General features: G+C 40.0%; 2 protein-coding genes across 2 annotated transcripts in view; both read left to right on the forward strand.

Annotated features, from left to right (window-relative positions):
* The first annotated feature begins 2,388 nt into the window (after positions 1-2,388).
* On the forward strand, positions 2,389-10,844 carry ctdsp2 (CTD (carboxy-terminal domain, RNA polymerase II, polypeptide A) small phosphatase 2). The gene is made up of 7 exons (XM_060857978.1): positions 2,389-2,823; positions 5,276-5,427; positions 5,688-5,789; positions 5,891-5,947; positions 6,648-6,740; positions 6,838-7,023; positions 8,759-10,844. The coding sequence occupies exons 1-7, from the start codon at positions 2,766-2,768 to the stop codon at positions 8,882-8,884; spliced, it is 774 nt and encodes a 257-aa protein (XP_060713961.1). The 5' UTR covers positions 2,389-2,765; the 3' UTR covers positions 8,885-10,844.
* Positions 10,845-26,367: 15,523 nt separating this feature from the next.
* Positions 26,368-27,500, forward strand: part of avil (advillin) — an 8,760-nt gene continuing 7,627 nt past the window's right edge. Inside the window, exons 1-3 of the mRNA XM_060858502.1 lie at positions 26,368-26,437; positions 26,891-26,965; positions 27,186-27,382. Of these exons, the coding sequence (XP_060714485.1) occupies positions 26,378-26,437; positions 26,891-26,965; positions 27,186-27,382 (332 nt within the window). The 5' untranslated portion in view covers positions 26,368-26,377. The remainder of the gene's footprint in view (positions 26,438-26,890; positions 26,966-27,185; positions 27,383-27,500) is intronic.

Below are 27,500 nucleotides of genomic sequence, written 5' to 3' on the forward strand. Positions count from 1 at the left end.
TCAGACTCTGAGATCAGACTCAGACATCAGACTCAGACTCAGAGATCAGACTCAGAGATCAGACTCAGACATCAGACTCAGAGATCAGACTCAGACATCAGACTCAGACTCAGAGATCATACTCAGAGATCAGACTCAGACATCAGACTCAGAGATCAGACTCAGAGATCAGACTCAGAGATCAGACTCAGACATCAGACTCAGACATCAGACTCAGACATCAGACTCAGGCATCAGACTCAGAGATCAGACTCAGACATCAGACTCAGACTCAGAGATCAGACTCAGAGATCAGACTCAGAGATCAGACTCAGACATCAGACTCAGACATCAGACTCAGGCATCAGACTCAGAGATCAGACTCAGACATCAGACTCAGAGATCAGACTCAGACATCAGACTCAGACTCAGAGATCAGACTCAGAGATCAGACTCAGAGATCAGACTCAGAGATCAGACTCAGACATCAGACTCAGACATCAGACTCAGAGATCAGACTCAGACATCAGACTCAGGCATCAGACTCAGAGATCAGACTCAGACATCAGACTCAGACTCAGAGATCAGACTCAGACATCAGACTCAGAGATCAGACTCAGACATCAGACTCAGACTCTGAGATCAGACTCAGACATCAGACTCAGACTCAGAGATCAGACTCAGAGATCAGACTCAGACATCAGACTCAGAGATCAGACTCAGACTCAGAGATCATACTCAGAGATCAGACTCAGACATCAGACTCAGAGATCAGACTCAGAGATCAGACTCAGAGATCAGACTAACATGTGCTAAACACATAACACTGTGATCTTCAACATGTATATAAAAATAAATGGTTCTTAAAGTAGAACCTCCAAAGTCTCCATGATTGCTATAAAAAGACATGAGGAACTTTTACAGAGTGTGAATGTGAGAGTGAAGCTGGATTCGGATTTATTACATGTTTAATTATTTAAATGAGTTTTTTAATCTAAGGATTAACGCGACTGTTATTATCTGTGTTTTAGCGCCTCCTGCTGGTCAGAGTCATTTCTCCACAATAAATACATTTACAAAGAAAAATCCAGTTAGAATTGATATCTTTACAGAAACTCGAGTGTAAATTAAATAAAGGTGAATAAAAAGCTAAAAGTGAAGGATAAAGTTAATAATCCGATGAAGCCTCTGTGCACTAATGTAGATTATTTATAGCAATATTTACTTTTTATTCATTTATTACTTAAATCTTCAGTCTGTTTCGTTCCTCTTTATCTACAAACGGATACAAATTTTAGACGTTTATATGTAACAAATAATTTATAACGTATTAATGATGTCACGATAATAAGAATATTTCATTAAAATAATTTCAAAACGTCCAGAAAATAAAAATGAATGAATTATTAACAATAACAAAACATTCATGAGAGAAAACGCACAAATCTGCACCGCTTCGTTTCATGAAGATAAATAAATAATAAACAGCTTTTTTAATTGTGAGTTATTTTACATTTAGAATAGATTTTATTTGAGATTTTATTTTGTTATAATTTAGATGGAATGCGCGGCTCCCAAATCCGCCGCCGCAGGACGGTTTCAAGGCGCCCGGTGTTTCAGCAAAACTCCCCCAGAATCCTGCGGTGAAAAGCGCATTAAAATAAAACGAAATAAATGAGAACATGGTTTTAAACACCGCTTTAATGCGTCGGTGCTTCTGACCTGTGGGATTTGTTCTGTGGTCTAAATGGGGTCTGGTGTTAGCTTGTAGCGGTTTTACCGTGTAGTTAGCGTCTGCGTTTTTCATTAAAAATGCAGTAATCGTGTCTTAAAATCATTACATTCTAATTTCTGCACGGAAATTAAGATAAAAATTAATAGTTAATAGTTTTTACGTTACATTGAACACTGTTAGCATTTAGCCGCTTGCTAAGATAAATACTAACTGTCAAAATGTGAGTGAGCGTCTATTCAGAGTTTTACGGTGTATTAATAACAACAACCAAGAACGATTCCGGTTACAATTCAGTTTCGTGGAGTCGATTCCTATTCTTAGCCTAGACTTGTTTTGATTCCGTCCCTGTTTAATACCATTTCCCGGAGTCGATTCCGGTTACAATTCCATTTTGAGAGTCGGTTCGGGTTCTGATAGTAATAGTGTGTGACAGAACTATAATGTGAACACGAGCATAAATAAATAAAACAGTTTTTACTGTAAAACACCAAACAGACGCTTTTTATTCGGTACATCGTGATCTTTAAGGCTCTTTGTGCTTCCGTTATTGCACTTAAGTACACATTTATAAATGTCACGCGTTTCTAAACCCGACTCTGTGATTATTAGTGTTATAACGTGAACATTTCTGTAATTAAAGCGTTATTTACAGTCTATAAGAGTCTCTTTCCCTCTCAGTGTGAGCGCGCGCTAGAGAGCGGGAGGGGGGGCTTGAAACCGTCTCTCATTTCCTCTGCCTTGTTTTGTTCTCCATGTTGGAACCGAATTGAGCGATTTTTATTTTCACTCTTTTACTTTATGGCTCCAGAAAAGTGACACTGAACATTTGTATATTGGACAATTTGCGCGAGGCGGAAGTTTGTTTTGGGGCGAAAGGCGCGCGCTCGTGTTCGGATGCAGTGTGTTTTTAATGGTTTATTTCTCTGTGTGTGTGTGTGAGTGTGAGTGTGAGTGTGTGTGTGTGTGTGTGTGTGTGTGTGTGTGAGTGTAACAGACTGTGTGAGTAATGCGTGTTTAATGAAAGTGAGATTGAGAAACTGGATTTTATTAGATGGAAAGTTCTGTCATCACACAAGTGCAGAGAGAAGATCAGCTGCCCTCCAAAACAGGTGAGATACTAAAACACATAGGAACACCTGTGTGTGTGTGTGTGTGTGTTGGTCTGTGTGTGTGTGTGTGTGTGTGTGTGTGTGTGTGTGTCTGTGTCTCTGTGTGTGTGTTGGTCTGTGTGTGTGTGTGTTGGTCTGTGTGTGTGTGTGTTGGTCTGTGTGTGTGTGTGTGTGTGTGTCTGTGTCTCTGTGTGTGTGTTGGTCTGTGTGTGTGTCTGTGTCTCTGTCTGTGTGTGTGTGTGTGTGTGTGTGTGTTGGTCTGTGTGTGTGTCTGTGTCTCTGTGTGTGTGTCTGTCTCTGTGTGTGTTGGTCTGTGTGTGTGTCTGTGTCTCTGTGTGTGTGTCTGTGTCTCTGTGTGTGTGTCTGTGTCTCTGTCTGTGTGTGTGTGTGTGTTGGTCTGTGTGTGTGTGTGTCTGTGTCTCTGTGTGTCTGTCTCTGTGTGTCTCTGTCTGTGTGTGTGTGTCTGTCTCTGTGTGTGTGTCTGTCTCTGTGTGTGTGTCTGTCTCTGTGTGTGTGTCTGTCTCTGTGTGTGTGTCTGTCTCTGTGTGTGTGTCTGTCTCTGTGTGTGTGTCTGTCTCTGTGTGTGTGTCTGTCTCTGTGTGTGTGTCTGTCTCTGTGTGTGTGTCTGTCTCTGTGTGTGTGTCTGTCTCTGTGTGTGTGTCTGTCTCTGTGTGTCTCTGTCTGTGTGTGTGTCTCTGTCTGTGTGTGTGTGTCTGTCTCTGTGTGTCTCTGTCTGTGTGTGTGTGTCTCTGTCTGTGTGTGTGTGTCTGTCTGTGTGTGTGTGTCTGTCTCTGTGTATGTGTGTGTCTCTGTCTGTGTGTGTGTCTGTCTCTGTGTGTGTGTCTGTCTGTGTGTGTGTGTCTGTCTCTGTGTGTGTGTCTGTCTCTGTGTGTCTGTCTGTGTCTCTGTCTGTGTGTGTGTGTCTGTCTGTGTCTCTGTGTGTGTGTCTGTCTCTGTGTGTGTCTGTCTCTGTGTGTGTCTGTCTCTGTGTGTGTCTGTCTCTGTGTATGTGTCTGTCTCTGTGTGTGTGTCTGTCTCTGTGTGTCTCTGTCTGTCTCTGTCTGTCTCTGTGTGTCTCTGTCTGTGTGTGTGTCTCTGTCTGTGTGTGTGTGTCTGTCTCTGTGTATGTGTCTGTCTCTGTGTATGTGTCTGTCTCTGTGTATGTGTCTGTCTCTGTGTGTGTGTCTGTCTCTGTGTGTGTGTCTGTCTCTGTGTGTGTGTCTGTCTCTGTGTGTGTGTCTGTCTCTGTGTGTGTGTCTGTCTCTGTGTGTGTGTCTGTGTCTCTGTCTGTGTGTGTGTGTTTGTCTGTGTCTCTGTGTGTGTGTCTGTCTCTGTGTATGTGTCTGTCTCTGTGTGTCTCTGTGTGTCTCTGTCTGTGTGTGTCTCTGTCTGTGTGTGTGTGTCTCTGTCTGTGTGTGTGTGTGTGTGTGTGTGTGTGTGTCTGTCTCTGTCTCTGTCTGTGTGTGTCTCTGTCTGTGTCTCTGTGTCTCTGTGTGTGTGTCTGTCTCTGTGTGTGTGTCTGTGTCTCTGTCTGTGTCTCTGTGTCTCTGTGTATGTGTCTGTCTCTGTGTGTGTCTCTGTGTGTGTGTGTCTGTCTCTGTGTGTGTCTCTGTGTGTGTGTGTCTGTCTCTGTGTATGTGTCTGTCTCTGTGTGTCTGTCTCTCTGTGTGTGTGTGTGTGTGTCTCTGTGTGTGTCTGTGTCTCTGTGTGTGTCTCTGTGTATGTGTCTCTGTGTATGTGTCTGTGTGTGTGTCTGTGTCTCTGTGTGTCTGTCTCTGTGTGTGTGTGTGTCTCTGTGTCTGTGTCTCTGTGTGTCTGTCTCTGTGTGTGTGTGTGTCTCTGTGTCTGTGTCTCTGTGTGTGTGTCTCTGTGTGTGTGTGTGTGTCTCTCTGTGTGTGTCTGTGTCTCTGTGTGTGTGTCTCTGTGTGTGTGTCTCTGTGTGTGTGTCTGTGTGTGTCTGTGTGTGTGTCTGTGTTTGTATTAATCACACACACTGTTCTGACCTTGTGTTTATTAATGAGATTTGATCAGGTGTCTGATTTGTCTGATCTTTGATATTATTATGATATTCTGGTGTCTGATTGTCTGTTTACTGTCACGTGATTTGAGACACACCTTCATCCGTGACCTAGATCACCTACTTAGGCAGCCTCCTCTGGAGTGCACTAGATCTCACACTTTAGTTCACATAAACACACAGAGATCAGGTAAATGGGCGGGGCCGAGGGGCGGGGCCAGTGTTTATACCTTATCTTGAAGCCTGTCAATGTTTCACTATATGTAATAAATTCCTACACAATGTGTTCGTCAGTGAATGTGTTTTGTTTAGTAGTTGTTAAACGTGTGTGTGTTTGTTAGTGTAACTGTGTGTGTGTTTGTTAGTGTAACTGTGTGTAGTTGTGTCTCTCTGAGTGTCATCAGCACTGATGTGTGTATTTTTGTGTCTCTTCAGGCCAGGTGAAAAAATGTTCTCTGAAGAAGCCCCGGAGCAGGAACATCTTTAAAGCTCTGTTCTGCTGCCTGCGTGCACAAGATGCTGCTCAGACACCGCTGCCTTCCCATGATGCCTTGCTCCCTACAGAGGAGAACGGATCCATCACAAAGGTGAACAAATGAATCCTTTACTTCCTTCTGATCTACTGACAAATACAGACTTTTACCTCATCAACGTAGAGAAATGAATTATTTACAACTTTATACAGAGCTGCTGATGTTTACTGATTTGTGCTGTGTTCTGATTGGCTGAGAGCAGTGTGCTGTGTTCTGATTGGCTGAGAGCAGTGTGCTGTGTTCTGATTGGCTGAGAGCAGTGTGCTGTGTTCTGATGCTGTGTAATGAATGTGATTGATTCTGTACCTGTTCAGGTGTGTGAGTCGAGTCTGCTGCCGGACGTGACTCCGGAGGACGAGGGGAAGATCTGTGTGGTTATTGATCTGGATGAGACTCTGGTCCACAGCTCCTTTAAGGTACTTTATCACTCTGTACACTTTAATAATGATCCACTGTATAAATACTCCTCATGTTCATGTGGCCTGTTTTTAACCTGAGCCTGATTGGATGCTTTTAGCCAATCAGTAACGCTGACTTTATCGTTCCGGTGGAGATCGAGGGAACCACACACCAGGTACTGAACATTTACACTCGTTTAAAGACGCAGGGATTTAATATGATGTGTTCGTTCAGTTCAGAATCCTGTAACGTTAAGTAATAAAGTCAACAGCAAATAACTTAATTAACTTTATCAATCGAATGAGTTTAAGGATAAATAGATGATTAAATAGTCATTAATATTTAGATTGTGTGGTATTAATATTATATTAAGCTCATTGTGGCTTTATTGTGGATTTTTTGTTTTCAATGTTTTGTAATAAGCAGATAAATAATTTGTATGGAATTTGAACATTTTTGTCTTTCAGGGCTTAAATGATGAATTTTTTTGTTGGCAGAGTGTCATCTATATATATTAGTGTGTGTGTGTGTGTGTGTGTGGTGATTAGTGTTTATTAAATGTGAGTGTTAATATTCTCTGTATATTTGGGCTTCAGCCGGATTCAAGTAATCCAGGATAGGCTGGATGTCACACACACACACGCCTATTTTTGATTACTTGTTTCCGGAGGCAGTCGAGCGTCATCGTGGGACACAGCAGCAATGTTTATACTGTGATAAGCAGCCAATAAGAACCTCTCTGGTGTATCACATGATTTCCTGGTCACGTGTCCGAACTCCAGCATGAGCAAATATTCTGACTTGAACGTTCCAGTGACCTCAGATACTGTGTGTGTGTGTGTGTGTGTGTGTGGGATGTGTGTGTGTGTGCGCAGGTGTACGTCCTCAAGAGGCCACATGTCGATAAGTTCCTCCAGCGAATGGGAGAGATGTTTGAGTGTGTGTTGTTCACCGCCAGCCTCGCTAAAGTACACCACTGAACTACACACATGAAACCCATCAGTGCTCCGTAATAACACACTCTGATTTACTCATCCTCTATCTGTGTGTGTGTGTGTGTGTCAGTACGCTGACCCGGTTACAGATTTACTGGATCAGTGTGGAGTTTTCCGAGCGAGACTGTTCCGTGAGTCGTGTGTTTTCCATCATGGCTGTTATGTTAAAGATCTGAGTCGACTCGGCCGACAGCTCAACAAAACCCTCATCCTGGACAATTCTCCTGCATCCTACATCTTCCATCCTGAAAACGCTGTGAGTGTGTGTGTGTGTGTTAGGGTGTGTGTTAGGGTGTGGACATGTGCGTGAGTGTGTGAGTGAGCGTGTGTGTTAGTGTGCGTGAGCGTGCGTGTGTGTGTGTGAGCGTGTGTGTGAGTGTGCGTAAGCGCGTGTGTCCATTCAGTAGGTTCTGTTAAATAACACTAATAAATAATGAACACTAAAATAAATAATTAATAATGTAATAAAATAATAAAGGACTAATGACATTTACATTTACATTTACATCATGTGACAGACCCCCTTATCCAGAGCGACGTACATAAGTGCTTAAATCTCTAACATTGAATACATTAATGCTGGATCACTAAGTTACATACTTAAGATACCATGAGTTTAAAACATTTGTTCAGAGTTACAACGAAAACATGTCAAAAGGTGTTTTTTTTTTTGTTTTTTTTTTTTTTAAAATGCGAAAGATAAAGAAAGAAGTTCTAGTTGAAGTGTTTCCTGAATAAGTAGGTCTTCAACCGCCGCTTGAAAATATCCAGTGACTCAGCTGTTCGGACCTCTAGGGGAAGTTCATCCCACCACCTCGGTGCAGTACAGAGAAGAGTCTTGTAGTAAACTTACCTCTTACTCTGAGAGATGTGTGATGGTGTGGAGAACTTTGGCGGGTTGAAAACAAGCCGTGCAGCTGCATTTTGGGTCATTTGCAGAGGACGGATTGCGTTCACATGTAGACCTGCCAGAAGTGTGTTACAGTAATCCAGTCTAGAAATGACAAGAGACTGAACAAGTACCTGAGCAGCCTGTGTGGACAGAAATGGTCGAATCCTTCTAATGTTGTAGAGAAGAAACCGACATGAGCGAGTCACATTAGCAACATGAGAGGAAAAGGACAGTTGAGTGTCCATGGTTACCCCAAGGTTGTGAGCTGTGGCTGAAGGGGAGATCAGATCGTTGTGTAAGGATATAGTCATGACCTGGGGATGAATCACCTGATGATCAGCAGGTCAGTTTTGCTAGGATTGAGCTTTAACTGATGAGCAGTCATCCATGATGAAGTTTCTGCCAGACATGCTGAGATCTGATCAGACACTGTGTTATCTGAGGGTGGGAAAGAGAAGATGAGAAGATAAGTTGTGTATCATCAGCATAGCAGTGGTAAGAGAACCCATGTGAGGAAATAACTTCACCAAGAGAGTGAGTATACAGGGAGAAAAGAAGAGGACCAAGTACTGAGCCCTGTGGGACACCAGTGGAGAGTCTGCGTGGAGCAGATGTCACTCCTCTCCATGTTACCTGATATGAGCGTCCTTCCAGGTAGGAAGTGAACCATTCCCAAGCTGATCTGCAAATCCCAAGACTCCTGAGGGTGGACAAGAGAGTCTTATGGTTGACCGTATCAAACACTGCTGAAAGGTCAAGGAGGATAAGGACGGATGAGAGGGTCACGTGACACATTCGTCTAATTTAACTGATTTATTTTCTTTGTTTTTATAGTTTTTATTATTAATTATTATTAATTGTGTCTCATTTCAGCAGCAGAAGCTTTAATGTTTAATTTTGTTCCTTTTTCCAAAAAGTAGTTCACACATTATACTGAAACTGGAATAAATGATTCTTATTTAGAAAAAATATTAATTTATCAGGAAATGTACGTTCTAGTTATTATTATTATTTATAAGTAGTAAATAAATGTCAGATCAGTGAGGAGGAACATGGTGATGTTTGGTGTGGATCTCTCACCCTGATGGTGCTGTTTCAGGTCCCTGTGCTGTCGTGGTTCGATGACGTAGAGGACACGGAGCTGCTGAATTTACTGCCCGTGTTTGAGGAACTGAGCTGCGCCGATGATGTTTACGCCAAACTGCGTCAGCTCCGAGAGCCGTGACGTCAATCACTCCTCAGGCTCCAGCTCTAAACCTCCCAACCTCAAAACCTCGCCTTTACAACCTCGCACATGCCTTAATCTGTCAGAGAAAACAACATGCATCACTGAGCGAATGTCGCTGTCCTCTTCCACATCATCATCTTCATCATCATCTTCATCATCATCTTTCAGCGTTCCGTGATGTTTAATGAAACATTTGAACTCAGATGCTGAAACTTTCTAAAGGATTTTTTTTTGTCAGGGAACAAAAAGAACCAAACACTAAAACACTCCATCAAACACGAGCTCAGATGTAGATTATAAATCTGAGCACATAAAGCACAGGAACACACACATGCACACGCACGCACACACACACACACATGCACGCACACACACACTCACACACACACTCACACACACACACACACACACACCAGTCACTTCTCAGGTTTAACTTTATTACCCAAATTTTATTCCAAAATGATTTCAGATCTTTTAAAAGTTAAATCCAAAATGATTTTTTTTCCTCACACACACACACACACACACACACACACACACACACACACACACACATCTAATCCTGTATAAACACACATTTCCCAAATTCTCCTGATTTTTTTTTCCTCTGTTTTAAATCTGTTTACATTTAACTGGGTTTTAAAGTTTTATTCAATCAGAAACTCAAGTATTGTTTTTAAACACAGCTTTTAAAAATAAAAAAAATAAATTTTTAAAATTTATTTTATACGTTTATTTTGAACAAGGCCACAGTTTTCTCAGTGTTTTTGAAACTGTAGCATTATTTTTAGCCAATCATAAAAATAGAAAATAATCCAAAATCTCCAAACTTTCAGCTTTACCAAAGTTTCTGTGTTTTTTCTTTTTATTTTAGTTTTAAATGAACAAACGTGTCACTGACGTCAGCACTGAATATTTAAACTCTAAACACATCACACTTTAAACAAAAATGTATTAAAATAGGTTTCTGTGATTTGGACCTGAGGAACGTTTCTGCTGGTCAGAGGAACTTTTAAACTCGAAGCCAAAAAAACAACAGAACAGAAAACATTATTGTTTTTGTGTCTTGTAGCAGTTTTATAATCTGACGTGATGATTGGACGTGGATTTGTTTTTGTTTTAAAATAAGTGTAAATCATTTTTATTTGAAATCTGAATTACAATCAGCGTCACTGAGCTCCATCATTGTTTCTACTGAATGCTGGGAAAATATTATGTTCTGTAACTTTACTGTGTGGCTCAAAGTGTTTGTTTAACCCTGAATAGCTATGAAGCTAATGTAGCTAACGTAACGGAAGCGTACGGCCTCCACGATTCATCACACACTATTACACTTTAACTCACTTTAAAGTTTCGTTATTAAAGTTTTAACAGATTTTTATGTGATTTAAATTTAGTGCCTCAGTTTGGACTTAAATTTCTCGGTTTGTTTTGTTTGTTTTGTTGTTTTTTTTTGTCCTAAATACATTTTTACTTCTCTTATTCCTCAGTAAAGTTTGCTGCTTCCATTTTTTATTATTAATTTTCTAACAGGAACAAATTTTTGATCATTATAAGTCAGTGATCACACACACACACACACACACACACACACACACACACTTTTGTTCTGTTGTAGAAATGTGTCGTGTCAAAAGTGAATGGAAACACAAATGTTTCTGACCTGCTCAGTGTTCTATTACACACACACACACACACACACACACACAGGTTCAGTGTAACACCTGTTTATTGTACACAGTGATTCTGTTGTTTCAGACTATGCAGACTGTAAAATGAAAAAAAACCTTTTATGTTGATTTTGTTTACAGTTTTTGTTTTTATTTTTTTTTCTTACATTTTTACTGTTTTACATATAAACCTGCTGGAGCTTCTACAGTTCTGTTTATAAAAATATATATATTTTTTTTGATTTATGAAATTTGGAAATTGGCAATAAAATGATTGTTTCTACGAACAGGATTGTCTTTATTCATAAAGAGAATAATCTTTATTAAAGATTTACACCTTAAACAGGATGCAGCTGTGTTCAGGTTATTTTATAAGTATATTATAATACAGTTTTAAAATACTTCATTTTAAAGATTGTGTGTGTGTGCATGTGTGTGTGAAAGAGATAGAGATTTGTGAGTGTGTGTGTAAATGTATGTGTGTGATAGAGAGATTTGTTTGTGTGTGTGTGTGTGAGATAGAGAGATTTGTTTGTGTGTGTGTTGTGTGTGTGTGTGTGTGTGTGTGTGTGTGTGTGTGTGCGTGCACTCACTTACTCTCCACTGCATTTCAGCTCTTCTTTGCTTCTTTACTAATACATGGTGACGTGCCATGTACAGATTTTATTGTTTCTTTAATTTAATGACCAGTTGCTCCTCCCCCTTGTCTTCCCTGTAAGAGCTATGATTTGTGTGAGAGCTGTAGAGAGACACAACAGTAGTGTGGGATATAGACTGTATATATAAATATACTTCTCTTTCTCTCTCGTTTACAAACAGCTCTCTGTTGTCTCTTTACTCACATTTCATCTCAGGTCTGTTATTAATTCAGTGCTATAGGGTTTAAGTGTAACAACATATATTACTTATATGGACACGTTACAGTGGCCATTATTATAATGATTAAAAAACAACAGATTTTATCTGCAGTATTGCAAAGATTTTGATAATCCTGCATTTCCAGTTGTACAAAGTTTATAGACTGAAAAAAGTTTTATACTCTGAGGATGAATCGCGAATCCGAACACGCCACAGTGACGTCTAAAAGCCTGTTATGTGTTCAATTGTATTGTATATATGTTACTATATAAGTGTAAATAAGAAACACTTATTCTCAAGTATTAGAGATAGTAACAGAAATATTCGATCCATCAGTTTTGAGTCGGTACATATAAATCCTCTCGGACCACATGTCCAGGACACTGCACACCTTCTGACTGGTAAATTACAATTTAAATCTAAATTTCAATAGCCGTCCTTCACCTCATCATCACACTGATACACATGCACACAAAGCTCATCCTATAGAAACTGTGTCTGTTCCCCGAGTAGCGAGATCAAAAAGTAAATGCATGAAAAGTTCTCTATTAATATTTGAGCCCATAATGTATTATGTTCTATAATCATCCAGTGACGACTTTGACCGTTTAATTAGTATCATTTTGCAAGCAGAGGTCAGTAGTAACGAGTTACATTTACTACGTTCCATTTACTTCAGTAAGTTTTTGAAAAAATGATACTTCTAGGAGTAGTTTTAAATCACTATACTTTTTACTTTTACTTGAGTAGATTTGTGAAGAAGAAACTGTACTCTTACTCCGCTACATTAGGCTACAATGATCTCGTTACTTTTCTTTTTACCTTTTCTTATATTCTACGCATCAATTTTAATGTTTTATTTTGACAGAGAGGGCTCTAAGGCTCTACCACGTGACTGTGTTTCACCAATCACACGTAGTTGTGCAGTCTCGTCACGTGACCATACTCAATCTCAGCGGTGGGACGCGTTAGTTAGCAACACAAACATGTTAGAATCAACCGTCGGCAATGCAGACACAAATGAGGAGGAGAACCCGCACCCCTGGTCTCATATTGACAGCATGTTTATCTTAGTAAAAGTGCGAGAGAGCAGCTACATTATGAGGTGTCTTCTGTGTCTGCCAAAGCAGATAGTTTGTCTTTTAGGTGACATATGACAGAGCTCTTAAGTCTTCACCGTGAGACACATTTCAGTCAGTTCACACCTTGTATTTCTTACGCTGAGAAGTAAAGGAAGAACTTTTTCTGCTATATACTATTGAATTAATGGACGAGGCGCAGACATACAGTACACATACACACATACAGTACACGTACACGTACACACATACAGTACACGTACACGTACACACATACAATACACGTACACGTACACACATACAGTACACATACACGTACACACATACAGTACACGTACACGTACACACATACAGTACACGTACACGTACACACATACAGTACACATACACGTACACACATACAGTACACGTACACGTACACACATACAGTACACGTACACGTACACACATACAGTACACGTACACGTACACACATACAGTACACGTACACGTACACACATACAGTACACATACACGTACACACATACAGTACACGTACACGTACACACATACAGTACACGTACACACATACAATACACGTACACGTACACACATACAGTACACATACACGTACACACATACAGTACACATACACGTACACACATACAGTACACATACACGTACACACATACAGTACACGTACACACATACAGTACACGTACACACATACAGTACACGTACAGTACACATACACGTACACACATACAGTACACATACACGTACACACATACAGTACACGTACACGTACACACATACAGTACACGTACACGTACACACATACAATACACGTACACACATACAGTACACATACACGTACACACATACAATACACGTACACGTACACACATACAATACACGTAAACACATACAGTACACGTACAAGTACACACATACAGTACACGTACACGTACACACATACAATACACGTACACGTACACACATACAATACACGTACACACATACAGTACACATACACGTACACACATACAATACACGTACATGTACACACATACAGTACACGTTCACACATACAGTACACGTACACACATACAGTACACGTACACGTAACACTACAGTACAGTACACGTACACACATACAGTACACGTACACGTACACACATTACAGTACACGTACACACATACAGTACACGTACACGTACACACACATACACGTACACGTACACACATACAGTACACGTACACGTCACACTACATCGTACACGTACACACATACAGTACACATACACACATACAGTACACGTACACGTACACACATACAGTACACGTACACACATACAGTACACATACACGTACACACATACAGTACATGTACACACATACAGTACACGTACACACATACAGTACACGTACATGTACACACATACAGTACACGTACACACATACAGTACACGTACACGTACACACATACAGTACACGTACACACATACAGTACACGTACACGTACACACATACAGTACACGTACACACATACAGTACACGTACACACATACAGTACACGTACACGTACACACATACAGTACACGTACACGTACACACATACAGTACACGTACACACATACAGTACACGTACACGTACACACATACAGTACACGTACACACATACAGTACACGTACACACATACAGTACACGTACACGTACACACATACAGTACACGTACACGACATACAGTACACAGTACACGTACACACATACAGTACACTACCGTACACACATACAGTACACGTACACACATACAGTACACGTACACGTACACACAGTACAGTACACGTACACACATACAGTACACGTACACGTACACAACAGTACAGTATACGTAGCACACATACAGTACACGTACACGTACACACATACAGTACACGTACACACATACAGTACACGTACACGTACACACATACAGTACACGTACACACATACAGTACACGTACACACATACAGTACACGTACACGTACACACATACAGTACACGTACACACATACAGTACACGTACACGTACACACATACAGTACACGTACACACATACAGTACACGTACACGTACACACATACAGTACACGTACACACATACAGTACACGTACACGTACACACATACAGTACACGTACACACATACAGTACACGTACACACATACAGTACACGTACACGTACACACATACAGTACACGTACACACATACAGTACACGTACAGGTACACACATACAGTACACGTACACGTACACACATACAGTACACGTACACACATACAGTACACGTACACGTACACACATACAGTACACGTACACGTACACACATACAGTACACGTACACACATACAGTACACGTACACGTACACACATACAGTACACGTACACACATACAGTACACGTACACGTACACACATACAGTACACGTACACACATACAGTACACGTACACGTACACACATACAGTACACGTACACACATACAGTACACGTACACGTACACACATACAGTACACGTACACACATACAGTACACGTACACACATACAGTACACGTACACGTACACACATACCGTACACGTACACACATACAGTACACGTACACGTACACACATACAGTACACGTACACGTACACACATACAGTACACGTACACACATACAGTACACGTACACGTACACACATACAGTACACGTACACGTACACACATACAGTACACGTACACACATACAGTACACGTACACGTACACACATACAGTACACGTACACACATACAGTACACATACACGTACACACATACAGTACACGTACACGTACACACATACAGTACACGTACACACATACAGTACACGTACACGTACACACATACAGTACACGTACACGTACACACATACAGTACACGTACACACATACAGTACACGTACATACATACAGTACACATACACGTACACACATACAGTACACGTACACACATACAGTACACGTACACGTACACACATACAGTACACGTACACACATACAGTACACGTACACGTACACACATACAGTACACATACACGTACACACATACAGTACACGTACACGTACACGTACACACATACAGTACACGTACACACATACAGTACACGTACACGTACACACTACAATACACGTACACACAGTACACGTACACGTACACACATACAGTACACGTACACGTACACACATACAGTACACGTACACACATACAGTACACGTACACACAAACAGTACACTACACGTACACACATTACAGTACACGTACACACATACAGTACACTACACGTACACACATACAACCGTACACACATACAGTACACGTACACACATCAGTACATGTACACGTACACACATACAGTACACTACACACATACAGTACAACTACACGTACACACATACAGTACACGTACACACATACAGTACACGTACACACATACAGTACACGTACACGTACACACATACAGTACACGTACATACATACAGTACACGTACACGTACACACATACAGTACACGTACACACATACAGTACACGTACACGTACACACATACAGTACACGTACACGTACACACATACAGTACACGTACATACATACAGTACACGTACACGTACACGTACACGTACACGTACACACATACAGTACACGTACACACATACAGTACACGTACACACATACAGTACACGTACACGTACACACATACAGTACACGTACACACATACAGTACACGTACAGGTACACACATACAGTACACGTACACGTACACACATACAGTACACGTACACACATACAGTACACGTACACGTACACACATACAGTACACGTACACGTACACACATACAGTACACGTACACACATACAGTACACGTACACGTACACACATACAGTACACGTACACACATACAGTACACGTACACGTACACACATACAGTACACGTACACACATACAGTACACGTACACGTACACACATACAGTACACGTACACACATACAGTACACGTACACGTACACACATACAGTACACGTACACACATACAGTACACGTACACACATACAGTACACGTACACGTACACACATACCGTACACGTACACACATACAGTACACGTACACGTACACACATACAGTACACGTACACGTACACACATACAGTACACGTACACACATACAGTACACGTACATACATACAGTACACATACACGTACACACATACAGTACACGTACACACATACAGTACACGTACACGTACACACATACAGTACACGTACACACATACAGTACACGTACACGTACACACATACAGTACACATACACGTACACACATACAGTACACGTACACGTTCACACATACAGTACACCTACACGTACACACATACAGTACACGTACACGTACACACATACAGTACACGTACACGTACACACATACAATACACGTACACACATACAGTACACGTACACGTACACACATACAGTACACGTACACGTACACACATACAGTACACGTACACACATACAGTACACGTACACACATACAGTACACGTACACGTACACACATACAGTACACGTACACACATACAGTACACGTACACGTACACACATACAGTACACGTACACACATACAGTACACGTACACACATACAGTACACATACACGTACACACATACAGTACACGTACACACATACAGTACACGTACACACATACAGTACACGTACACACATACAGTACACGTACACACATACAGTACACGTACACGTACACACATACAGTACACGTACACACATACAGTACACGTACACGTACACACATACAGTACACGTACACACATACAGTACACGTACACGTACACACATACAGTACACATACACGTACACACATACAGTACACGTACACACATACAGTACACGTACACACATACAGTACACGTACACGTACACACATACAGTACACGTACACACATACAGTACACGTACACACATACAGTACACGTACACGTACACACATACAGTACACACAGCAGTTTTGTCGAGTTCAGCTGTTTCGAGTTTTTTTGTGCTCAACTTTACTCAGCGCCGCAAGAGCCGACAAACAGATGACGTCAGACGTGTCGTTTCTTACAGCGCCGAACACACATATATAAAGGGATATTTCACTCAAAATGAAAATTCTGTCATCATTTACTCACTCTCATGTTGTTACAAACCTGTATAAATCTCTTTGTTCTGATGAACATGAAGGAAGATATTTTGAGAAACAAAAACAGCTTTGCAACCAGAAGCTTTAGTTTACCTGAAACTAAGGAAAGTTCTAGAGGCTTCCTGAGATTAATTAAAGGAGTAGAGATGTATTTCATTATTATTGCCCTTTCATCAAGGCATCAAATGTGCAACAATCACAACACAAAAGAAATGAAATGTGTGTGTTTCCTTCTGTTGTTCTGTCACTGTAGACACACACACAGTTCATGAGAATTTATGGCCTGCCTCGTTCTAGTTCTGCCTGGTAAAAAGTATAAAAGTTTGGAAATTTGTGTTACTTGTGCATATTTATTTTATTTATTATTATTTTATTTATTAAGTACTTGAATTTACCTGAATTATTTTAATTTAAACTATTTTGTAATTAATTAATTTTAATTTATTTTATTGATTGGATGAGCCATAATTTGCCTAAAGATTATTTTGTATTTTTGTCTGTCTGATTGTTGTCTTGTGTTAAAAAATAAATCAGACGTTACTCAACAGTTACTCAGTACTTGAGTAGTTTTTTCACCACTTTTTTACTCTTATTCAAGTAATTATTTGGATGTCTACTTTTTACTTTTACTTGAGTCATATTATTCTGAAGTAACAGTACTGTTACTTGAGTACAATTTTTGGCTACTCTACTCACCTCTGTTTGCAAGTTAAGGTGTTTATTACAAGACCACCCTATAATCACAGTTTTAATGCCAACAAAATAAAAAAAGAAATACGGTATTTTAGTATTAATTACTGTGATGAGGGGGTGAGGAAGTTTTATTATAACTAGTAGTTAGCAACAATTTCTATATGTTTAGACTAGTTTTTAAAAACAATTTGTATATATTTATAGATTATTTCTATGAATACCATCATTAAAAAAATATAATCCATAGAAACACAAAGTTTTAAATTACCACCTTGTATTGGAATATTTTGTATGAATTCCTCCAGATTTTTGGATGATCTTATGCCATTTTACGGAAAACCATAATTAACTGCAGTTATGCAATCAACCTCGAGCTTGAGAATAATCTATGGACACAAGGTCCCACTGAGGACCATTTCTGAACCAGGAAAGTTTTTTTGATTTTTAAACCATTGTTTGGTTACAGTTGTGACCGGTGGGATTAAGCGGATTAAGATGAACACCTTTAATTGTTAGTTTTTATTTTTAGCATGCGTTTTAACACTCAGTAGCAGTCAAATATGGCAAGTATATCAGGAAGAAAAAGATGCACCAGCCCTCGTCAGGATGCTAGACATTACATTGCCTCTAAAACTGACTGAATAATGAGCACAGGACAACAAATTGTAAAATGAGAACAATTGAAGTTAATGAAAAACCTCATCTTTGTCTCTTTGCTGTACAAGACATTCTACCTGGGCAAGAAATTCCTTACAGTTATGGAGACTCTGATTGGCCGTGACAAACCAAGGTACCTTCACATCTTGGCTAAGATTAAGCTTAATTAACCATTGCTCTTAATTGTTACAACATCTAATTACATTTCTAATTACACTTCTATACTGTCAGTCAACTTCTGCTGTGGCCACATGGAAAACACCCTCGCTACAGTCACCAGGTTCTCTAACCACCACTAAGATGCCATCATCTACAGCACCCTGTGTTGTACCTCCATCATCTACAGCACCCTGTGTTGCACCTCCATCATCTAGAGCACCCTGTGTTGTACCTCCATCATCTACAGCACCCTGTGTTGCACCTCCATCATCTAGAGCACCCTGTGTTGTACCTCCATCATCTACAGCACCCTGTGTTGCACCTCCATCATCTAGAGCACCCAGTGTTGAACCTCCATCATCTACAGCACCCTGTGTTGTACCTCCATCATCTAGAGCACCCAGTGTTGTACCTCCATCATCTACAGCACCCTGTGTTGTGGCATCCTCATCACTGCCCTTATCACAGGTACTCATCACACTCCTTAAAAGAGTTTGGTCAGATGTTAACAAATGTCCAGCAAATTTAAACCAAGTTATGTGGCGCCTAATGGCATTTTCATCCTGAAGGCAAAATTAAAAACACATCTAATATTTCACTACACTACTTTTTCCCCAAAACATTCCCCATAGTCAGTGCATACTAACATTATTCTATACAGATTATATAGTGAATAGATTATAATTAATACATTATAAATGATCTATTCATACATGTCTATACATGGGGATGGAAATTATATAATAAGATGCAATATTGTCTTTATTGCTTTAAGTCATATTCAAAATTGGCAAGATATCTTGAATTTGTCCATCGCAATCAAGTGGAGTTTGCAAAAGCAGTTGTATTTCCAAAAAAACTCCAAACAAAGGCAGGTGCAGATAAACCAGCTTAGAAAATACTAGACAACTAGAGATGAGCAAAGGCTTGATGAATATACTATCCTTAATGAATTATGATGACGTTTCTTGTGCAGTTTATGCTGACAGTTGTTTAACCGGATGGGATCTGATGTGACAAACATGACTACATCAGACAGAAGTTGGCAGACGTCATACCAGCAAACCTGTTTGTCCATTGTAGCCTGATACAGCTTTAACAGCTGATATGATGATAAGATGAAGATAACTTCTCTCAGTAGCTTGTAACTTGGTCATCCTTTAAACAACATCTGTAGTATTATTGAGAGCAATTTTAGATGAATATACCAGTCAAGATGGAATGAATATGAATCTCTGTTAGTGCCATTACAATATTGAAAGAAGCCAAGTGGAATCCAGCACAGATCATCAGAAAACACATGATGAAGTCCAGGGTGTGCTCTGAAACAGCCCTTCTGTAGATATCTACGCTTCCCTTGCCAAGGTTATACTGTCACATGTCATTTCATTCAACAGGAGAAGAGAAGGCGAGGAATCACGAGACTCTTCTGAGCTACATGAAGACATCTGTCTGTGTGAGTTTGAGAGGAGGCTGTTTGCACTTCACCAGAGTCCGTGGTTAATGAGGGAGAACGGTTCCTGTGCTACTCAAGCCTTGAATGGTTTCTGCAATAGAGCTGCTTGTTGAAACACGTGAGGTTTGTGGTGTCCCAACTGAGAATCTTACTGGTGCTAAGAATCCACAATCACTATCATCAACTAGACTTATAAAGCACATAGCAACCATGTCAAAGATTCTTAACCTTGATAAAAATGTAAAGCTACTCCCTCCAATGGCATTCTGTACAATTGTGTGCCTCCAACATTGTGATAACAATTTGGGGAAGAACCACATGGCGGGAAAAGTAACGTATATGACCTTTGGCCATATACGTTAGTGTAACTAATAACAAGTGTTAATTAGAAAGATGCCTTTAAAACACTTATTTTCTGTTCATTTCTCTATTAGACCAAATGGAGACCCCAGGTTTTGCCAGTTTAAGTGATGATGAAGATTGCAGTGAACCTCGACAACAACAGCTGCAGAAACCTTTCAGCTTTCTGTGTCACAACAGGATCAGGGTACAGTAAGTAAATGTGTAAGCAATCACCAATAATACAAATAGATTGAAATCAACATGAAATGGCAACCCCAGCATGCCTGTTTGGTTAAAGGTGAACTACATAATATGTACATCATTTTAATGTCAAAATACTTCCTATACCTTCATGTTATAGCTTCACCAATGACTTCAGTTTCTGAGATAATGTTAGTAAGCTGTTGATCTGGAGCTGGTTAGATAGAATAGTGTAAAATGTATAGATAAAAAGAACTGTCTCTTAAACAGCCAGAAAAACACAATAAACTTAAGGAAGTTGGCTTTTTACTATCAGGCCTTACAGTTTTTTTGGATTGCTTACACACTAAAATTAAAAGTAATACACTATAAGCAAAACCTTACACTCAAGAGGCAAAACATCAGCCCATATTTGCACAACTATAAGCACATTGTCAACCTCACACTTGTTGCAAAACTCTACACAGAGTGATTTGCAAAACGTTAACACACTTAACATACATTACACACAAAAATCTATCATGAAGTCACTTCCTTGCAATACCAAAGCACTGACTGTCAAATTACTGCACCGTCCAACCAATCGGTTCAACACAGTCATCACGTGTGCAAACACTTGGTTGTTTAATTGTAGACACACAAATCAGGTGTGTAAGCACTATAAAAAGCAGCAGGTGAGTTCATTGGTCTTCAAGCACAATGGAAAGTGTCAGAGAAATAGTAAGACGTGGAGGAGAAGGAGGAGGAGGAGGAGGAAGGGGAGGAAGAGGAATCAATTGATTATGCCGAGGTATGTCTTCACTTTAGCAGTGTGTTCTTGCATACTGTCTCATAATCTTTTACTGTACTGTAATGTGTATACTAGATCTACACTGAACTACACAATTTTGCATGACACTGTTCTTCAGAGAGTTTTACGAATGGATGGAGAGGAGATCCAGCATGAGTTCATTTACGTAGATGAGGCTGGGTTCAACCTGACGAGAACACGAAGGAGGGGAAGAAACATCATTGGCCACAGGGCTATAGTCAATGTCCCAGGGCAACGTGGGGGTAATATAACACTCTGTGCAGCCATTACACAGAATGGGGTCCTCCACCACCATGCCCATATGGGCCCTTACTCACAGCACTCATACTTACATTCTTGGACCAGTTGCACAACATAACAGCAGCAAATCAAATCCATCATATGCAATACATTGTTGTCTGGGACAATGTGTCTTTCCACCGCTCTTCTCTGGTACAGAACTGGTTTCAGCAACATCCACATTTCACCGTCCTATATCTTCCACCATACTCTCCATTCCTCAACCCTATAGAAGAGTTTTTCTCTGCATGGCGGTGGAAGGTATATGATCTCCGTCTCCAGGCTGATGTACCCCTCATCCAAGCCATGGAGGAGGCCTGTGACCAGATGGAGGTAGCAGCAATGCAAGGATGGATTCGTCATTCAAGACGTTTCTTTCCAAGGTGTCTTGCTAATGACAACGTTGCCTGTGATGTTGATAATTCTCTGGCCAGATCCAGCTAGGTGAAGAGACAATGTCTAGTTTTTTTTGTTGTTTTTTTTTTCAGTAAACTTACAGTACAATACGTAAAGTGACATTTTGTTACAGTATTATGAATCTCCATGTCACCATTTTGGGTGTGTTGACAAATGAGTTTCTTCAGTCTGCAACGTTGGTCTTGTGTAGTGTTTTGGTGACTTTACATTATATTTGTACTTTATTGATGGTAGCCTACTGTAATCATAGGGAAGTAGAAGTGCTAAAAGTGTTTCAGGTTTATCACAGCAGAGTGTAACTCGTGCAAACAGAGTATAGTAATGTGACACGTGTGTGTTTCATATGGTAACAAAGTGTGGTTTTTAAACAGAAGTGTATAGTTTTTACAAGAGTGTTTAATTATGCAAGGGATCTGTAGTGTTGTGCTAATTGTGTGTGTGGTTGTGCTAATTGTGTGTGTGGTTGTGCTAATTGTGTGTAGTGTTTTGAAAACATGGGCCCTGTTTTGAAAATCGTGCTTAAGCAGTCCAAAAAAACTGTAAAACTACTCCCAAAGACAATCTTTACACTTATTACCCTGAAGAAAAATTATACTATTCCAAATATACAGAAACTTGTATTTGAAAGATCTGGTACAATGTTGAATACTTTTTACATCGATTTTGACTTGATGTTAAACTTGACTTTAGCTGATACTAGTGTTAATATTACTGTTATTTTTATTGTTACAGATTCTTCAAAGCCTTCAAAAGGGAAATGGGAGGAAAAATAGGTTAAAGCTGTAGAAAGGAATATGATGGAGTTCATCAAGAGAGAAGTCCCTGGTAAGAAAGTCTGTGAAAAATACATAGCAGCAAAGACAGAGGCATTGAAGGAGAGAACATGGGCTGGTGTGACAAGTCAAAAAAAAGGTCTAGATTCAAGATAAGTGAAGAACTTTGATTGTTCTTTGTTCAGTTCATTTCAACATAGTTTCATGTCTGAAGTTTTACACTTTATTTTTGTGTGAGTTTTAACCATGGTCCATAAATCCATGAGTCCCTAAAATGTAGTTTAACTGGTGTGTGTAAAAAAAAGCTTGTTTAAGAGGAATATGTATTTCAAAAAAGGTCACCGTTTGTTCAGAACATTTTTCATCTGACTTTTTTATAAAGAGTAGGTTTGAATCCACTGCAATCCATTTTGAGGTGTTATATTTGTTCATTTCAGGTGGAGGCGAGTGCAGTTCATGGCTTTAATAACAATAGCAAACATCCAAAACACAAGTTAAGAGCATAGTCAAACTCAGGTGATGCAGAAACAGTAATCTACAGAATAACACAAGATCAACAACTAAGACAAAAAACAGGGCAGCAACAGAGCATTAATATGAGACTGAATAAGACCATGTAATGTCAGTGCAACAGAGTGATGATGAACTTATATACAGTGTGTGTATAAATAAAGTGAAGTGTGTGTGTGTGTGTGTATATATATATATGTGTGTGTGTGTGTATGTGTGTGTATGTGTGTGTTTGTGTGTGTGTGTGTGTGTGTACACCTGTGTGTGTTTGTGTGTGTGTTTGTGTGTGTGTGTGTGTATGATGGGAAATGGACAGAAATTCTCTGACAGTGAAATGGTTTATTGTTGATCCTCATTTTTTCTTCATGTGTTTCAGAAATGTTTTATAACGATGATTTATTTTCAGTCCTGTTGCTTATTTATTAGCAGAAATTCAGGACTTTTATCCATCTATGAATCTATTTATTTCAGTATTATTGAACTGAATGTAAGCGTGAGGGAGACTGCAGTCCATCAGTGATAAATATTTTATTTAGTTACGCTACATCATCATGATTGTGCTGCTTTGTACTTTTATTGATTTCACATAATGCACCATGTTCTCTCTCTCTCTCTCTCTCTCTCTCTCTCTCTCTCTCTCTCTCTCTCTCTCTCTCTGTCTCTCTCTCTCTCTCTCTCTCTCTCTCTCTCTCTCTCTGTCTCTGTCTCTCTCTCTCTCTGTCTCTCTCTCTCTCTCTCTCTCTCTCTCTCTCTCTCTCTCTCTCTCTCTCTCTCTCTCTCTCTCTGTCTCTCTCTCTCTCTCTCTCTCTCTCTCTCTCTCTCTCTCTCTCTCTCTCTCTCTCTCGTTGTGTGTTTTGAATAAGTCTCTTGCTGATTTGCCTTTTCAGCTTTGTATCTCTGCTTCTATCTGGCCATCTATGGGATGGAGTGATAGCCAGAGACCCAGGCAGGCAAATCCTAATCAAATCCACTGTGTGTGTGTGTTATGTTGGTTGTAGAAGGAAGGGGAAGAGCAGAGAGTGTGTATTGTTGGGAGAACAGGTCCACACTTCTGAAGCTGAGCTGAACCACACATCAGTCACAGATCCGTCTGTAACACCAGGACTTCACCCTGCAGGTACGTCTGCCTTTTATTTACATGTGTGTTTCTTTACTTTCTCTCTCACTGCAGTCTGATTTTATGCCTCTTTGCTAATAAGAGCCCAGTTTCCTGGGTGTGTGTTAGAGAGGAGTGATGGGAAAATGGATAAGATGTGATTATGTGTGTGACAGCGGAGGAAAAGAATCACACTTCACTGTGTGTTATGGAGTGATGAGAACTCACTCACAGGAAGAGAACAGAATCTGAGCGGAATAAAGAGAGTAAATAAAATCAGTAAAATAAACACATACGCAGAGAAGAATGTGAGTTTATTTCACTGCTTAATGTCAGTGAGACAGGTGAGTCTGGTCATGTGACCTGCCAGGTAGATTCTGAGGTTTTTGTAACAGATATACAGCAGGTTAGTGGTGTGAATCAGACACACACACACACACACACACACACACACACACACACGCTGCGTCACTCATGCAGATTTTTATATATATGCATGTTATATTAACACCATGTATGGAAAAACTGTTGGAGTGGGTGTGGCTTGAAGGGCACAGACATGAAAGCACCTTTAAGCCCATATATGGTCTTTAAATATGAATAAGGAAGTTGATATATTCATGTGTGCTGTCACTAATTGTGTTAGCGGCCCAGCTAACACACGTGACCTGACAGGATTTCCCAGAAAACCACACTGACTTTACACTGCTTCCATATATGGTCTTAATGGTGCAGTCTCATCTATGACCTGTAAGCCACACCCACTCTAATTTTCATATATGGGCTGAAAGGTGAATTTTCAGGTTTGTGTAATTATAATCCTAGTAATTTTATTGTCTTCTCACTAACGAATCTTTGGAATGACAAAAACACAAAATCAGACCTCATTAATAAAGAGAGAATTAACACGTTGTGAAGGAGAAGAGGAAGGTTAGCAGTTATCATTACACCAAGGTGTTTCAGACACTAATAATAATGATGATGATGATGATGATGATGATGATGATGATGATGATGATGATAATGATGATCACGATGATGATGATGATGATGATGATGATGATGATGATGATGATGATGATGATGATGATGATGATGATAATGATGATGATGATCTGTAAGCACTCAGGTGAGTGTGAGTTGATGAGGTTTAGGGTTTAGTCTGTAAGTGTAAAGTGTTCAGGTCTGTTTCAGATGTTCAGCTCACACTCTGTAAAGGAGAATCTCATCATCTCATCTTTCTCTTTCAGTGCTGAGTTTAAGATGGAGAAAACATTCAGAGCTGTCACACGCACTCCAGGCATCATCATCTGGAGAATTGAGGTACAACACACACACACACACATACACACACACACTCATATACATACACATACTCACACACACATGCTCACGCACGCACACACGCTCATACACACACACACACACTCGCACACACAGACACACATACACACACTCTCTTGCTCTCTCTTACACACATACACACTCTCTCTCGCACACACATGTGCACACACACACACACGTGTGCACACACGCACACACTCTCTCTTACACACACACTCTCGCACACACATGCACACACATACACACACAAACACACTCACTCTCTCTCTCGCGCCCACACACACACACTCTTTCTCTCACTCTCTCTTACACACGCACTCGCACACACACACACACACACTCTCTCTCTCTCACTCTCTCTTACACACACACTCGCAAACACACACACTCTCCATCGCACACACACACAGTTTACTTTATTTTATTTTACAGAAAATGGAGCTGGTTGTCGTCCCGGAGAAAACTTACGGCAATTTTTTTGAAGGCGACTGTTACCTTCTGCTGTGTGTAAGTGTTTCTCAGGAATTGTAGCATGAGTTTAACACACTTATGATCAGTTCATAGCACTGCTCGCTCTCTCTCTCTCTCTCTCTCTCTCTCTCTCTCTCTCTCTCTCTCTTTCCTGTCCACAGTAACTCTATTTATATCTAGAACTCTTATTTGCACTCCTCCTTTAATCCTGTAGATTCTTCACTCTCTCGTTGTTTTTCTTCTTCTCTCTCCATAGACGATGAAATCTGGCAGTTCACTGACGTACAACATTCACTACTGGATCGGCGCCGAGTCGAGTCAGGATGAACAGGGTGCTGCTGCTGTTTATGCCGTTCAGCTCGATGACTTTCTGGGCTCGAGTCCCATCCAGTACCGTGAGGTCCAATGCAACGAGTCCAACATCTTCTGTGGATACTTTAAACAGGGCATAATGTGAGTAAAAGTTGTATAAACTCTAATAAATTATAAATATATAATAAATAAAATTATAGAAAGCTATGATTATGAAAATGGTTCATAATCTTTAAAAAAAAACAAAAAAAACTAAATT

This window comes from Tachysurus vachellii, chromosome 22 (assembly GCF_030014155.1).
Source record: "Tachysurus vachellii isolate PV-2020 chromosome 22, HZAU_Pvac_v1, whole genome shotgun sequence".
NCBI classification, from domain to species: domain Eukaryota; kingdom Metazoa; phylum Chordata; class Actinopteri; order Siluriformes; family Bagridae; genus Tachysurus; species Tachysurus vachellii.

Coding starts and splice junctions, on each gene's coding strand:
- ctdsp2 (XM_060857978.1), top strand. CDS start 2,766: ATGGAAAGTTCTGTCATCACACAAGTGCAGAGAGAAGATCAGCTGCCC. Junction 6,741..6,837: donor TCACCGCCAGCCTCGCTAAA/GTACACCACTGA, acceptor TGTGTGTGTCAG/TACGCTGACCCGGTTACAGA. Junction 7,024..8,758: donor TCTTCCATCCTGAAAACGCT/GTGAGTGTGTGT, acceptor GTGCTGTTTCAG/GTCCCTGTGCTGTCGTGGTT.